General features: G+C 53.5%; 1 protein-coding gene across 1 annotated transcript in view; it reads left to right on the top strand.

Moving 5' to 3' along the window:
• SUPT6H (SPT6 homolog, histone chaperone and transcription elongation factor) overlaps window positions 1-16,654 on the top strand; it is a 53,856-nt gene that overhangs the window by 9,529 nt on the left and 27,673 nt on the right. Inside the window, exons 4-13 of the mRNA XM_083349579.1 lie at window positions 290-360; window positions 1,881-2,076; window positions 4,245-4,329; window positions 5,344-5,617; window positions 8,526-8,627; window positions 9,874-9,990; window positions 10,149-10,238; window positions 13,609-13,751; window positions 14,447-14,598; window positions 15,957-16,055. Coding sequence (XP_083205705.1) covers window positions 290-360; window positions 1,881-2,076; window positions 4,245-4,329; window positions 5,344-5,617; window positions 8,526-8,627; window positions 9,874-9,990; window positions 10,149-10,238; window positions 13,609-13,751; window positions 14,447-14,598; window positions 15,957-16,055 — 1,329 coding nt within the window. The remainder of the gene's footprint in view (window positions 1-289; window positions 361-1,880; window positions 2,077-4,244; window positions 4,330-5,343; window positions 5,618-8,525; window positions 8,628-9,873; window positions 9,991-10,148; window positions 10,239-13,608; window positions 13,752-14,446; window positions 14,599-15,956; window positions 16,056-16,654) is intronic.

Genomic DNA, 16,654 nt, shown 5'->3' with positions numbered 1-16,654 from the left:
GCACAGGGGGTTGGCCTAGAAGACCTCCAAGGGCCCTTCGGACTCTGTTATTCTATTAAAAGTATTAAGTGTGTGTGTGTGTGTGTGTGTGTGTGTGTGTGTGTGTGTGTGTGTGTGTTCTGACTGATGAACCCAACCAAGCAAGCACCTTTTGAGTCTTTTTGAACTCTCTGTGTACGTAAAGCTTTATTGAGTACATCATTTCAGCACTGATGCCAGCAAAACCGGCTCTGGTAAAAAAAAAAAACCAGCCAGGCCACACACGGCATGACTTTCTCTCTCCTGGCAGATTTTGACGACCGCCTGGAGGACGATGACTTTGACCTCATTGAAGAAAACCTGGGCGTCAAAGTGAAACGGGTGAGTTTTATGGGAGCCTCGGGGGTCTCCAAGGTCAGGCGGGAGGAAGGCGGTCCTTGGGACCCTCGTGTTCTCCTCGTCTTCGTTTGCACGGTTTATTTTCCGGCTCTGTTCTTTGGCTTCCGTTTACATCCCTTCCGAGGTCGGTAAAAGGACGCCCCAGGTTCTTGGGGGCAATGGGACGACATTATAAACTGCCCGGGGAGGGCTGCAAAGCCACGAGGAGCGGTGTACAAGTCTACGTTCTGTTGCTATTGTCTTCCTTTGCATTATTGTAAGCCGCTTGGCCCCACGGTGAGATAGGCAACCGATACATTTCACGAGAGAACGAATAAAACACAGTAGTGGCCAAAAATTATGGTAACCTTTTGGGAAAAGTGTACAGTAGAAATGCCACCTTTGGTTAAGTTCCCACCAATTTTTCTTCTAATTTCTTTATAACTGTAGCCTTGTTCGCTTAATAATACTATTTTACATTGCTTTCTGGGCAACCAGTCAACTCTTTGCACCTTTACTTTGATTTTATTACGTTTTACAAGCTCACTCAATGAAAGAACACAAAAAAACTCCAACCAACTTGATAGTGATCACATGACACACTGACAAATGTCCTCTCAATACATGACATCAATAACTGAATCCTACTGTGATCTGATTGGCTCATTCCCAAAACAAGATGACACCTGATTGGCTCTCTAATCCCTCATGCTCATTGGCTACAATCAGATGGAAGAAAGCTAGCTGATATCAACCTAAGCAAGTTGTGCTTCCTTTTTCTGGTTATTTGACTGTAACTTTTCGTAGAACACAGTACAGATAATTGAACAAACTTAGTTGCATTGCATTCTTGATTATCTTTCCATTGATGTATAATTTTATGGTACTACTCCAAAAAAAAAGGTGTTATTAGCCATCAAGCCTCAAAAATACACTTTTCCCAAAAGGTTTCCACAATTTTGGTCACTCCCCCAGGCCCACGGCCAACTCACCATGGCCTACTACTCACTCCGGCCAACTCGTTGCAGGACAACTCAGAGTAGGGGGATTCGATGCGGGATCGGTTCTGTTTTATTATTCACCAAAGCGTTACGGGAAGCTGACGACGATAGGATTGGTTTCCTTGGATAGAAGAGGTAAAACCATTTTGAGGAAAACGTGGCCGAGCGAAAGAAAAGGAAGTTGGCGAATCCCGCTCTGAGTTGTCCCACAGCGAGTTGGCCAGGGCGAGTTGGCCGTGGTGAGCAGGGGGGTTGGACTAGATGACCTCCAAGGCCCCTTCCAACTCTTTTGTCCTGCCGTTCAGTTGGCCGTGGCGAGTTGTCCCATTCCAACCCGCTCTGCCTCAGGAAAAGTGACACTGCTAGTGACATCCGTACGCAGCTCTTCCCCAACTCGCCTGTTCCTTTGGGGGGGTTCCTCTGGGGCAGGGGTCCTCAACCTTGGCAGCTTTAAGATTTGTGGACCTCAGCTCCCAGAATTCCTCAGCCAGCTTTGACTCAGTGTGTCCCCTCCCTCCCTAGCAAAAGTTCAGGCGGGTGCGGAAAATGTCCGATGACGAAGACGACAAGGAGGAGGAGTATGGCAAGGAGGAGCACGAGAAGGAAGCCATCGCGGAAGAGATCTTCCAGGACGGGGAAGGCGAGGAGGGGGGCGACGGAGCCGACGGGCACCTGGCCACGGCCGAGGATGAGGAGGACGAAGAGGAAGACGAGTCCGGTAGGTGTGCCTTGCTGGGAGAGGGCGCCCCCGCTGGAGACGAGTAGCCAAAGAGAGCCGGGCAGCCAGTATTCGAGTCCAGCTGCAAGGACAATGGCAAAGGTTGTTTTTTTTTTTAAAGGAGTAGCTAATTTTGCTCAGCCGACAGTCCTTCAAGGTAGGCCGTGTGAGATGATCTCACGAGGTCGATGGATCGTTAAAGGTGCTTCCAAGTAAAAGGCATCACGCAGAGATGCAATCATATTAGCTTTATTCAATGGTAGATCAAAGAGAAAGAAATACTTGGCATGAAAGCATTCATGCCTGCATGTGAGAGAGAAATAAAATAAAAGCAAGCTAGCATTACATAACTAAAACAGAAGAAGAACTAGGAGCTAGGAGTAGAATCTTAAGAGAGGCTAGAACTAGAACAAAGAGCAGCCCCTCGTGCAGAGGTATTTATGGGGGGTCTTGGTCCCTCCCTGACCATAAAACACTCTGCCAATGGGGTCTGAGACCCTTGGCTCATCAGTGGAAGCAAAGAAGCCTCTTTGCCTCCATCTGATGACCCTTTTGGGAAACTGCCATGGATGGCACAAAACATCTAACAGGCCGGGCCAAGATTGGACCGTCCAGGCGTATTAGGCAGCGGAGAGAGAGGTGGCTACGAAGATGCCGCTAATCTACCCTAGAACAACGGAGAGCATGTCCTTAAATCACCTGTTCCTTCAGGTGTCTTCGGAGGCTCTCAGCCTTCCAGGTCGTGGCTAAAGTCCCAAAGGTGCTTTTTTTCCCAGGAGGCACCTGGACTTTCTCGTTTTCCTTTGAAGACATTTCGCTGCTCATCCAAGGAGCTTCTTCCGCTCCGACTGGATGGTGGGAGAATGGGAGGATTTATACTCCTTGCAGACAGCTGGCCGTTTGCCTTCCTTCTTTCACAAACCTGGGGGTTTGTCTCCTCAGGGTCACCTGAACCAGGGTGCAGCGGGGCGTGGGGCCTTCTTAACTGCAGGGCCTTTTCTCCCCTGGGACCCTCTGCTTTTCCTTCAGCTGTCCTGGTTCCTCAAACAAGCCCAGGGGGGCTGCTGGGACCGGATTCCGGCTCTTTTATGACTCATGGACTTCAACATAGCTGACTCAGGAATTCTGGGAGTTGAAGTCCATGAGTCATAAAAGAGCCGAGGTTGCCTACCCCTGTCCCAGGCAGTCTCTCCAGCCTTGGCCACCTTCAGACTTCTGGACTTCAGCTCCCAGAATGCTTGCTCTGCCGTGCTGGCTGGGGAATTCTGGGAGTCCGCAAGTCTTAAAGTGACCAAGGTTGGAGACCCCCCCCCCCGTGTTATACCAAGCCAAATCACGGCGGGGAACACAGATAGCCCTCAGGGGCCACCATTCAGCCCAACAGTTCCATTGCTAAGCAAGGCAGTTGTTAAAGTGAGTTGCGCCCCATTTTACGACCTTTTTTTGCCACAACTGTCATGTGAACCACTACGGTTGTTAAGTAAGTCATGCGGTCATTAAAGCAAATCTGGCTTTGCTAGTTGGAAGGTTCTACGTGGCGACCGTGTGACCCCAGGATCCTGCAACGGTCATAAATATGACCCAGTTGCCGGGCACCTGAAGTTTGCTCCCCTGGGGCTGGGGATGCTGCATTGGTCATAAATGCGAAAAAATGGTCGTAAGTCACTGTTGTCAGTGGCATTGCAACGTCAAACAGTCACTAAATGAATGGCTGTAAGCCAAGGACTACTGGAGTTTACAGTTTCCTGATCATCCTCCCCTCGTTCCCAGGACCAAGTTAGGTTTTCCTGAAGGGCCCTTCCCCAACAGTGGGCTGTTTGTCTGGAATGGCACAGGGTCTCCTGCTCGAGCAGTGGGTTGGACTAGAAGACCTCCGAGGTCCCTTCCAACTCTGTTACTCTGGCTCATTCCCGCCCCTTCCCAAGGCTAGCTCACACCAAGCTGGCACGGGAGAGGAATAAACGCCAGAGGATTTCCTGCCAGGGATGCCCCAAGCATTGTCCCCATCTTAGGAACTGGCCCTGTGGGGCTCCGAATGCCCTTTGCCCGGTCCGAGGGTCTCCCGGACCGGCTGGCGAATGCAGGCCCCGCCCACCTGGTCAGGGGGGGGGGACACAAGAGCCCGGTCAGAGCAGCTCTGCAGTGGCTCTTGCTGCTCTTTCTCTTAGACATCGATGACTTCATTGTGGATGATGATGGGCAACCACTGAAGAAGCCCAAATGGAGGAAGAAGCTCCCCGGATACACAGACGCGTGAGTCGCCTCCTCCTCCTCCCTCTTCAGAAAGAGCCTGTTCCTGCTCGGAAAGGCTCTCCAGATGGGAGACATTCCTTGGGATGGGAGGTGGTTGGACGTGCCCGTAAGGCCATTTGGGGCGTGGCTTTTCAGGATGGGGCCATCTTAAGCCCACTGATGGGTCTGGACCTTCTGGAGAAAGTGATGGTTCCTTTGGGGGCATGGCTTCTGGGGATGGGACCAGCTTAATCCGGTTATGGACCTTCTAGAGAAGGTGATGTTTCCATTGGGGGTATGGCTATTAAGGATGGGACCAGCTCAATCCGGTTATGGACCTTCTGGAGAAGGTGGTGGTTCTGTTGGGGGCATGGCTATTAAGGATGGGACCAGCTCAATCCGGTTATGGACCTTCTGGAGAAGGTGATGTTTCCATTGGGGGTATGGCTATTAAGAATGGGACTAGCTTAATCCGGTTATGGACCTTCTGGAGAAGATGGTGGTTCTGTTGGGGGCATGGCTATTAAGGATGGGACCAGCTCAATCCGGTTATGGACCTTCTGGAGAAGGTGGTGGTTCCGTTGGGGGCATGGCTATTAAGGATGGGACCAGCTCAATCCGGTTATGGACCTTCTGGAGAAGGTGGTGGTTCTGTTGGGGGCATGGCTATTAAGGATGGGACCATCTCTATCCGGTTATGGACCTTCTGGAGAAGGTGGTGGTTCCATTGGGGACATGGCTATTAAGGATGGGAACATCTCAATCCGGTTATGGACCTTCTGGAGAAGGTGGTGGTTCCGTTGGGGGCATGGCTATTAAGGATGGGACCAGCTCAATCCGGTTATGGACCTGGAGAAGGTGGTGGTTCCGTTGGGGGCATGGCTATTAAGGATGGGACCAGCTCAATCCGGTTATGGACCTTCTGGAGAAGGTGGTGGTTCCGTTGGGGGCATGGCTCTTAAGGATGGGGCCAGCTCAATCCACTTGTAGGTATGGACCTTCTTGAGAAGGTGGTGGCCCTGCTTCCTCCCACAGAGCCTTGCAGGAAGCTCAGGAGATCTTCGGCGTGGACTTTGACTACGACGAGTTTGAGAAATACAACGAATATGACGAGGAGATGGAGGACGAGTACGACTACGAGCCGGAGGAGACGGAGGGCGAGATCCGCGTCCGGCCCAAGAAGGCGGCCAAGAAGCGGGTCAGCCGTCGCAGCATCTTCGAGATCTACGAGCCCAGCGAGTTGGAGAGCAGCCACCTGACCGACCAGGACAACGAGATCCGGGTGACCGACATGCCCGAGCGCTTCCAGGTGAGGGCGCCGCCCTCCTTGTCCGCCCACCACCCCGGCCTCAGCCCCTCCCCTTGTCCCAGGAAGTGGGGCCTGTCCCGGGGGCAGGGGTCGGCAACCTCGGCTCTTTGATGACTCGTGGACTTCAACTCCCAGAATTCCTGAGCCAGCCACGCTGAGGGGAAAGGGAGAGGTTTCCAAGCTGAGCTATGCTGGCTCAGGAATTCTGGGAGTTGAAGTCCACGAGTCATAAAAGAGCCGAGGTTGCCGACCCCTGCCCGGGGGCAACGCCCAGCGAAGCCCCCCACCCCCCGAGGGGGGAGGTTTGCCTGGGAGCGAAGGCCCCTCCTTCAACGGAACAGGGAGTCCTGGGCTTAGCCACAGTTCGTTTACTGACCGAAGCTACAGCAGAAGCGTAAGCTGTGACTTACGACCGCCCTTCACACAAGCCTTGCAGCATCCCCCGGGTCACGTGATCAGAATTCAGACCCTTGGCAACGGGCTCCTATTTACGACGGTTGCCGTTTCCTGGGCTCAGGCGATCCCCTTTGGTGACCCTCTGACAAGATGGGCCGAACAGCCGCGTGACTCACTTCGCCACTGCAGGGATTCGCTTCAGCGCTCTGGCCAGGAAGGTGGCAAAATGGGGCAAAACTCACTTAAGAAGTGTTTCACTTAGCGACAGAAACATTGGGCTCCATCGCGATCGTTAAGTCGAGGACCACCTGTCCGGTTTTTATGCAAACTTCCCCATATGCCTGCCTTAAGCCAAGCCCTCTTAGCCCAGCTGATGACCATATCACTGTTTATTAATGCGGCTTAGCTTCCACCTGCATCGTCTAGCATCTCAGGGGTCCCCAACCTTTTTGGGCACCAGGGACCACTTCCGTGGAGTGTTCTGTCCCAGCCTACGTGCGTCCTTGTTATGCTTACCCCTCTTCCAATACGCAGGCAGGAACCGCAGGAAAAAACCAACCCCTTTTATTATTCACAGACCTGAGTCAAATGTCCAAGGCAAAAGAAACACAGCCCACAGAAACTCGATCCTCAACACGAACGGCTGCCTTCGGCAACCAGCATCTCCCACACCTTCCCTTTTATTATTCAGCCCAGGCCTGGCTTCCTAATGCCTTCTCCTTTACCTTTGGAGCCGCCCCATTGCATTCCTCTGTCCTACTCGCTTCTCTTGCCGGCGCTGTCGTGCATCTGGGATTTGTCCCAGCTGTGCTTCATCCCTGTCCAACTTAAGACTCCCAGCACAGCTGGGTCTCAGCCTGAGGGCGAGTAGAGGGGCCAGGCTCCTTGTCCGACTGCAAGTCTTGGAGTTCCTCAGACCCTTACTGACTCTGATGTCACTCCGGGCCCCTCCTCCTCCTCCTCTTCTGATTCCTCAGACTCAGCTGCCGGATCCACTGGCTGGCGAGGAATCACAACATGGAGAAAGGTTTTTCTGTGGACCAGAGGGGTTGTGGGTTTGTATGCTGCCTGCATCCCGCTGATGGGGCTTTGCTTGTTTGTGCGGACCAATTGCCGGCATGCCACAGCCCGGGGGTTGGGGACCCCTGGTCTAGCATCTCAGGGGTCCCCAACCTTCCTGGCACCAGAGACCAAGGAGGGCGGGGGGAGAGATACTTTCATGAGCAACCTAGATCCCACGCTTGCACAGATGAAGCTTCACTCACCGGCCTGCTACTTGTACAGCCTGGTTCCTAACAGGCCACGGACCGGGACCCGTCCGTGGGCCGGGATTGGGGACCCCTGGTCTGGCAGTAATCCACACATTTGCCCCTAATTTCGAGTAAAAAGCACACAGTGCCATAATTGCTTTATAGCTTCCCCCCAACCGGCCCAGGTTCCTTTTTTCCGAAGTGGTTGACATACCTGCAAATCATACATCTCTGTTTCAGCAAAGCCACCTTTTTCCTGCACTTGTGAACCTACAGGTTCACGGAGAGTCGCCTTGTTCCTCGACTGTTTTGGCGGGTGGGTGTCGTCAGAGCGAGCCGTTCCTGGGGGTTTCCCTAACTGAGCTGTTTCCCTTACTTTTTATATAATAATAATAGAGTTGGAAGGGACCTTGGAGGTCTTCTAGTCCAACCCCCTGCTCAGGCAGGAAACACTGTACCAGGGGTCTTCCAACTGGGCCCTTTGGTGACTTGTGGACTTCAACTCCCAGAGTTCCTCAGCCAGGATGCTTTAAGCCAGGGGTCTTCCAACTTGGCCCTTTTGGGACTTGTGGACTGCAGCTCCCAGAATTCCTCAGCCAGGCACGCGTGCCTGGCTGAGGAATTCTGGGAGTTGAAGTCCACAAGTCATCAAAGTGCCCAGTTGGAAGACCCCTGCCCTAAACCATTTCAGACAAATGATTGTCCAGTCCCTTCTTAAAAACTTAAAAATATGCTACAACTGATTGGAAAATGCCAATAATACAGGCGGTTCTCGACTTACGACCTCATTTGAAATTTGAGCCCAAATTTCCGTCGCTACTTGAGACCATTGTTAAGCGAGTCTTGCCCCATTCTACAGTCTTTCCTGCCCCGCACGGCTGGTAAGTTGAACACTGCAGTTGTTAAGTTCGCTCTACGGATGTTAAGTGAATCTGGCTTCCCCCGTTGCTATCCAGAACCACGCGGCCCCGGGAGCCTGCGACCGTCGTAAATATGAGCCAGTTGCTAAGCGTCCAAATCGACCCTGGGGGATGCTGCAACGGTCCTAAGTGTGAAGTAGGGTCCTAAGTCGCTGCCGTTGTCTCTTTGACCGGTCATTAAACGAACGGTTGTAATTTTGAGAACTGCCTGGGTTCCCTACAGGGGAGGAGGGGAGGTTGTCTTTTGACCTTTCCTTCCTTGCTAGACCCTCGAGGGCTGGGGCTGGGCAAAATGGGGCTGGGGTCTCCAAGGCCATCCCTTCTCCCCTTGCCTCCCTCCAGCTGCGCTCCATCCCCGTGAAGAGCGCGGAAGACGACGAGCTGGAAGAGGAAGCCGACTGGATCTACCGGAACGCCTTTGCCATGCCCACCATCTCCCTGCAGGTACGACCCCCCCCCCCCTTGTCCCCCCAGGAGCCCTGCCAGCCGGCCGGTCAGCAGCCGCTGAGAGTTTGTGTGGCTCGGGGCGTCTCTTGCCCTGTGGAGCCCTGAGCCAAGCTGGGGGGTGGGGTGGGGGGGCTGCCATTCCTACACACACAAACACACACACACACACACACACCGTCACCAGATCTCTTCTTCTGGGGCTTCCAGCTGGCTGGCCCAAAGATGCTTTTCCCAAAAGGCTATTTCCCCCCCCCCTTGAAAACGTTTCCCTTCTCATCCAAGTAGCTTTTTCAGTTCTTTGGGGGAGGGAGGGAGGGAGGGAGGGAGAAAGAGAGAGGGAGGGGAAGGAGATGGGAAGGGGGAGAAAGAGAGAGAAAGGGAGGGAGGAAGAAGGAAGTTTGAAGAACTGATGAAGCTTCTTGGACGAGAAGTGAAACATTTTCCAGGAAAAACAGTCCAGCTGCCTTTTCGGGGGGGGGGAAAGCTCCTTTGGGACAACCGTGAGCGGAAGGACGGAGATCTCCGCCGCCCTCCTGCTGGCTGACTTGGCTCGCTTTCAGCCCCAAAGTCCTGCCAAGTAGCCTAGATGTTTAGAGAGAGAGAACCCTTAAGGCTTTCCTTACGAAGCAGCGTATGTTAAAAAGGAACCTATCGCTCGCGTGTGATGGATTGGAATTCCTCTGACCCAGGAACTGTCCAGCTGCCGGCAATGGCAAAAGAGTCCCGATACGTCTCACGGCGTCACGGGATGGCGCCAGGTTGACGTCTCTGCTCTAACCCCACGAAACGGACTCCGTATATTTTCACCATGCGTGTACCTCGCTATTATGGGCTCCCTTCGTATAATTTTATTACTGCTATCCACGTGCTCTAGAGTTTCTCAACCGTAGCCCCTTGAAGACGGGTGGACTTCAACTCCCAGAATTCCCCAGCCAGCGGGCTGGGGAATTCTGGGAGTTGAAGTCCACGCGTCTTCAAGGGGCTACGGTTGAGAAGCAGTAGCTTACACTTGGGGCTTTCGGAGCAATTTCTGGCCTCTTGAGCCGCTTCCCGTCCTTTCTGTGGGGCTTTTGTGCCTCGGTTGGTGGGGGGGCAAGACTGGTGTGCAGGGCGAGCAAAAGAGAGAGGGCCCGATGGACGCGGAGACCTCGGGCCGGCCAGCCCAGTTCGGAAGACCCCCGGAGGAGCTGTGGGGAGCTCTGTGGGTGCCAGCCCCTTTTTTCTCTCCCCCTCCCCTCCCCAGGAGAGTTCCGATTACCTGGATCGTGGCCAGAGCAGCAGCAGCTTCAGCCGCAAAGGGCCCAGCACCATCCAGAAGATCAAGGAAGCCCTCAACTTCATGAGGAACCAACATTTTGAGGCAGGTGGAAGGGGCCGCGGCGGCTGCGGAGCCCTCAGACTTAAGGATGGTTTCCGGGCACAGCTGCCTCTCCCCGCAGAGACCACCCCCCCCTTGACCGCTCCCCCACCCTCAGCCTCCTTTCCGTCCGCTAATAAACCCGTCTTACCTGGGAGCAGGTCCCCTTCATCGCCTTTTACCGGAAGGAGTACGTGGAACCCGAGCTGCACATTAACGACCTCTGGAGAGTCTGGCAGTGGGACGAAAAGGTGAGGACCAGAGTGGGGAGGGGTCATTGGGGAGGGGGCAACTCTCTCTGGTCAAGGTGGGTGGCCCTTCTGGGCGGAGAAGCAGAATTGGGGCCCTGCCGTGCCGAGAAGAACAGGTTAGGTCTCTCCCTGCCTCCAGCCCAGGGCTAGGCAACCTCGGCTCTTTTATGACTCACGGACTTCAATTCCCAGAATTTCTGAGTCAGCTGACTCAGGAATTCTGGGAGTTGAGGTCCGTGAGTCATAAAAGAGCCGAGGTTGCCTAGCCCTGCTCTAGCCCAAACTACAGGCGGCCCTCGACATGCCCCCCAAAATCGCTGCTAAGCGAGGCAGTTGTTAAAGTTGGGTTTTGACCCATTTTGCGACCTTTCCTGCCACGGCCGTTGAGTGAATCGCTGCAGTGGTTGAGTCAGCAGCACAGTTGTTGAACGTGACTTCGCTTGCCAGAAGGTCGCAGAGGGGGAGCACCTGACCCTGGGACGCACTGCGACCGTCATAAATGCAAGTCAGTCGCCAAGCACCTAAATTTTGATCACAGGACCACGGGGCTACCACAGTGGACGTAAGGAGGAAACAGTCATGTCACCTTTTTAAGTGCTGTTGTAAATAACAAAACAACAACAACATAATAACAGTAATGGAAGGGAGCTTGGAGGTCATCTAGTCCAACCCCCTGCTCAGGCAGGAAACCCTGCACCACTTCAGACAAGTGGCTCTCCAGTCTCTTCTTAAAAACCTCCGGTGTTGGAGCATTCACAGCTTCTGGAGGTGATCAAACTAACTCACAGGTCTGCAACCCGCGGCTCCAAAGCCGCATGCGGCTCTTTTAGCCGTCTCCTGCAGCTCCCAGTCCTCTGCCATGTGCAGTCCCAAAAAAAGAGGGTGGGACTGAAAAAGTTCAACCAATCAATTCAAATATGCAGGGTAGGTGCATATCTCGCCTTGGCTCCACTCTTCAGTCAAACCCTGTTCTGTGCATGCGTGCATGTACGCACATGCACACACATTTTTTGCGGCTCCCAGTTTTTCCTTTTGTGAGGGAACCGGTTCCGAGTGGCTCTTTCACTGTTTCAGGTTGCTGACCCCTGAACTAACTAAATGATAAATCAATAAATTATCGTAAGGGTAGCCCTCATCCTGAAACTCCAGTGCTTCCCGTGACTTGTTGTTGTTAGTTGCGAAGTCGTGTCCGACCCATCACTACCCCATGGACAACGTTCCTCCAGGCCTTCCTGTCCTCTACCATCTTCTGGAGTCCATTTAAGCTCACGCCTCCTGCTTCAGTGACTCCATCCAGCCACCTCCTTCTCTGTCGTCCCCTTCTTCTATTGCCCTCAATCTTTCCCAGCATGAGGCTCTTCTCCAGTGAGTCCTTCCTTCTCATTAGATGGCCAAAGTATTTGAGTTTTAGCTTCAGGATCTGGCCTTCTAAAGAGCAGTCAGGGTTGATCTCCTCTAGGACTGACCGGTTTGATCGCCTTGCAGTCCAAGGGACTCGCAGGAGTCTTCTCCAGCACCAGAGTTCAAAGGCCTCAATTCTTTGGCGCTCAGCCTTTCTTATGGTCCAACTTTCACAGCCATACATTGCAACTGGGAAGACCATAGCCTTGACTATACGCACTTTTGTTGACAGAGTGATGTCTCTGCTTTTTAGTGTGCTGTCTAGATTTGCCATGGCTTTCCTCCCGAGGAGCAAGCGTCTTTTAATTTCTTGGCTGCAGTCCCCATCTGCAGTGATCTTGGAGCCCAGGAAAATAAAATCTGTCACTACCTCCATTTCTTCCCCATCTATTTGCCAGGAATTGAGAGGGCCGGATGCCATGATCTTGGTTTTCTTAATGTTTAGTTTCAACCCAACTTTTGCACTCTCCTTCACTCGCAACAAGAGGCTTTTTAGTTCCTCTTCACTTTCTGTCATTAAAGTGGTATCATCTGCATATCTTAGGTTGTTGATATTTCTCCCGACAATCTTAATTCCAACTTTTGATTCATCTAGCCCTGCCTTTCTCATGATGTGCTCTGCATATAAGTTAAATAGGCAAGGCGACAGTATACAGCCTTGCCGGACTCCTTTCCCAATTTTGAACCAATCAGTGGTTCCGTGTCCAGTTCTCACTGTTGCTTCTTGGCCCGCATATAGGTTTCTCAAGAGACAAATAAGATGATCTGGTATGCCCATCTCTTTAAGGACTTGCCAGAGTTTGTTATGATCCACACAATCAAAAAGGCTTTAGCATAGTCAATGAAGCAGAAGTAGATGTTTTTCTGGAACTCTCTAGCTTTCTCCATGATCCAGCGTATGTTGGCAATTTGATCTCTAGTTCCTCTGCCTCTTCGAAATCCTGCCTGTACTTCTGCTAGTTCTCGATCCAGATACTGCTGGAGTCTAGCTTGTAGGATTTTAAGCATAACTTTACTAGCATGTGAAATGAGTGCAATGGTGCGATAGTTTGAACATTCTTTGGCACTGCCTTTCTTTGGAATTGGAATGTAAACTGATCTTTTCCAATCCTGTGGCCACTGCTGAGTTTTTCAAATTTGCTGGCAAATTGAGTGTAGCACTTTTATTGCATCGTCTTTTAAGATTTTGAATAGCTCAGCTGGAATACTGTCACCTCCACTAGCTTTGTTGTTGCTCAGCTTTTCTAAGGCCCACTTCACTTCACATTCTAGGATGTCTGGCTCGAGGTCAGTGACCACCTCATTGTGATTATCAGGGACGTTAAGCTCATTCTTGTATCTTTATTAAGCTATAGTTTGTCCAATTCTCGTTTGTAGAATAGACTGGAATTCTTTGGGCTTTCGCCTTACGCTGCAGGCCTTCCATGCTGGATTGCCGAGTAGAGCAGGAAAGAGGATAAACCCCTGGGTCTTCCCCACGGCCTCTTGCTTCTTGAAGGGTGTACGGACTTCAACTCCCAGAATTCCCTAGCCAGCCTGGGAGCGTGCACACCTTCCAATTGGCAAGGTTGAGGAGCTCAGCTCAGCATGCGTGAGCCTTGAGTCCCAGCCTTGGCCCCTTGAAGACCTGTGGACTTCAACTCCCAGAATTCCCCAGCCAGCAGGGCTGGCTGGGGAATTCTGGGAGTTGGAGTCCACAAGTCTTACAGGGGCCAAGCTTGGAGACCTGGCTGAGGAATTCTGGGAGTTGAAGTCCACAGGTCTTCAAGGGGCCAAGGTTGGACACCCCCACTCTACCCAGGGAAGTGTTCGCCTGCTGCCCCATGGCAAGGCAGCCTGGTTCAGTGGCAAGAACCCCAGGATTTGGAGGCTGTCCTGGTGCCCTGGGTGCTGGCGGCTCCCTTCGGCGGTTGGGGAGGGGAGCACAAAGGCCCCAGTCAAAGCCGGGTCCTCTGCTCTCTTCCTCCAGTGGACCCAGCTGAAGATCCGTAAGCAGAACCTGACCCGCCTCTTCGAGAAGATGCAGGCCTACCAGTACGAGCAGATCTCTGCCGACCCGGACAAACCCCTGGCTGAGGGCATCCGGGCCCTGGACACCACCGATATGGAGAGGTACCCCCCCCTCCCTCTGGCCTGGCCGCTCGGAGGACAGCCAGGCCCCTCCCAGCGTCCCTTTCCCACCAGGGAAGGAGAATATTGGCAGCTCACGGATGAGATGGGGGCCTTTGGGTGGTTTTCTTGCAGACGTTTCATGACCCGACTAGGGAACCTCATCAGGGCTAGAGGGAGGGGGGGTTGCACGGAGGAGGAGGACTGTGGGACCCTTGGTCCCCTCTGAGCTTGCAGATGTTTCATTACCAAACTAGGGAATATCATCAGTGCTAGAGGGAGGGGGGGTTGCAGAGAGGAGGAGGAGGAGGACTGTAGGGTCTTTGGTGCTCTCTGAGCTTGGTGGCTTTCTTTAGACGTTTCATGACCCAACTAGGGAACGTCGTCAGGGCTAGAAGTGGGGGGAAATGCAGAGGAGGAGGAGGACTGTGGGGTCCTGGGTGCTCTCTGAGCTGGGGGGGGCATTCTTGCAGACATTTCATGACCTGACTAGGGAACGTCGTCAGCGCTAGTGGTGACGATCCCTAGCTTGGGTGATAAAACGTTCGCAAGAAAACCACCAGGCTCGCAGAGAGCACCGAGGACCCCTAACTTTTCCCCCTCCTGGGCACAACCTCTTGGCTGACGGGCTCCGGGCAGCCTCCTTTTGGGGTGCCTCCCCCCCCGTTCCTCCCTCCTGGAAGGTGCTCTCTTTGCAGGCTGAAGGACGTGCAGTCGATGGACGAGCTGAAGGACGTCTACAACCATTTCCTGCTCTACTACGGCCGAGACATCCCCAAAATGCAGAACGCGGCCAAGGCCAGCCGCAAGAAACACAAGCGGCTGCGGGAGGATGGCGCGGAGGAGGAAGGTGCGGCGCTGCTCCTGCCCGCCTTCCGGGCTTCTAAGGGGCCTTTGCCCCCGGCACAGCTGCGGGGCCGGCCGGCCTGCCTGCCTGCTGGGGGAGCCAGGTTGTGCACGAGGAGGACTCCTGTTCCATGCTCCTGGGCTGAAGGCAGACAGGGTCGGGGCTGTGGGAAGGCCAATGGCCCGGAGGGAGGGAGCTGTTTCTGTCTCCCTTTACATCAGCCCCCCCACCCCCCCACCCAAACAGGGCTGGGGGGGGTGGGGTATGCTGCAGGTCCTGTCAGTTAAAAGTTTAATTCTGACTGGCAGGGCCCCGGGAGGGTGCCTTCCCTGCTGTGGCCCCCAGCCTGTGGAACCCTCTCCCACTGCCCTCTTCAGCCCTGGCTCAGCCCCGGCCTTGCTTAGGGGGTGCAGAGGAGCAGGCCTCCCTCTGTGGGGTGGGTTAGCGCTGCTCGTAGAGCCCCCCACCTTCGCCTCCTGACCTACGTTGCCTCTTTCTGAAATTCAACCTCCGTAGCGTGTGTGCTTTCGTTTTATTGTCCCCCACCCTGCGTGAGGGAGATGGGTGGCCCCAAAGTTAGATAGATAGACAGACAGATGATGGATGGATGGATAGATAAGAGAGAGAGAGAGAGAGAGAGAGGGATGATGAATGGATAACGGATGGATAGATGGACAACAGGCAGGTAAGTAGATAAAATAGGTGATTGATTGATTGATAGAAGTTGACATCTGGGCATCTTTTATTTTTTTGGTTTGAAATGTACTCCTGCTTATCCAAGTTGGAACATGTTTGGTTAGGGGGACCTCATAGATGTCCTCCAGGGTGGGTTTGTGGGTTCCCCTCGAGAAGCCACTTGGATGAAGAAACGGAACTGTTTCGAACCAAAAAAGAAAAGATGTTCGGTTGCCATGACAACCCTAGCTGGCTGCCTTGAGAATTTTCATTGATAGAGGGAGGTGGACGGACGGACGGACATGGAGGTAGACACAAGAGAGAGAGAGAGAGAGAGAGCATAGATAGAGGATGGATGGATGGATGATAGACATAGAGACATAAGAGAACCAGGGTAGAGAGAGAGAGAGAGAGAGAGAGAGAGATTAGATAGAGAGGAGAGAGAGAGAGAGAGAGATGAAGAGAAAGAGGTTTGATGGACATAGAGTGGGTGGGTGGGTGGGTGGCCCAAAGGGGGAGGTCCTCCCTCTGCCCTTCGGCTTGCCTGGGGCGCTCTCTCTCTCTCTCTGTCCCTCTTCTGCTGACTTCCTGTCTCCCAGGAAGCCTTACCATAGAGTGCTGATAGGTTCCCCTGGCATTCTTGGCATTTCCCAGCTGGAATGTGACCGGCCTGTTTCTCCTTCCAGGCGAGGGAGAGGATGGAGAGGATGAAGAGCCGAAGGGGCCGGAGCTCAAGCAGGCTTCCCGCCGGGACATGTACACCATCTGCCAGGCGGCCGGTCTAGGTAAGGGGACCTCCCAGGCCCCTCATGCCTCCCCCCTCTCCTTCCCTCCCCCCCCCCCCCCGGAGCCCTGCAGGGCGTTGATGGGAAGTGGGGGGAGCCAGCAGGCACTTTCAGTCGCCGGGGGGGGGTGTGTGTGTGTCAAAGGAGGTCAGTAAATACAGGCCTCAGCTTATAACCCTTCACTTAGTGACCGTTCAAAGTTACGACGGCACTGGAAAAAGTGACAACCCTTTTTCACACTTAATGACCGTTGCACCATCCCTGTAGTCATTCAGAGGCTTGGCCAATGGCGGGTACTTAGGACCGTTGCCGTGTCCTGGTGTGTGTGGGTGTGTGTGTCACGTGATCCTTTTGTGACCTAAGGAAAGTCAATGGGGAAGTCAGATTTCATTTCACTTAACAACCAGGTTGCTAACTCAATAGCCGCAGTGATTCCCTTCACGGCGGCGGCCAGAAAAGCCGTAAAACGGGGCAGAATTCGCTTAAGAGCCGCCTCGCTTAGCAGCAGAAATGTTGGGCTCCCTCGTGGTCATAAGTTGAGGGCTGCCTGTAGCGCATGCTTAGGCTGAACTTAGAGGTGTGCAGGTTTGCGTCTGCCT

Source organism: Vipera ursinii, assembly GCF_947247035.1.
Source record: "Vipera ursinii genome assembly, chromosome: 1".
Classification (NCBI taxonomy): Eukaryota; Metazoa; Chordata; class Lepidosauria; order Squamata; family Viperidae; genus Vipera; species Vipera ursinii.
This window is presented reverse-complemented; position numbering and strand designations above follow the sequence as displayed.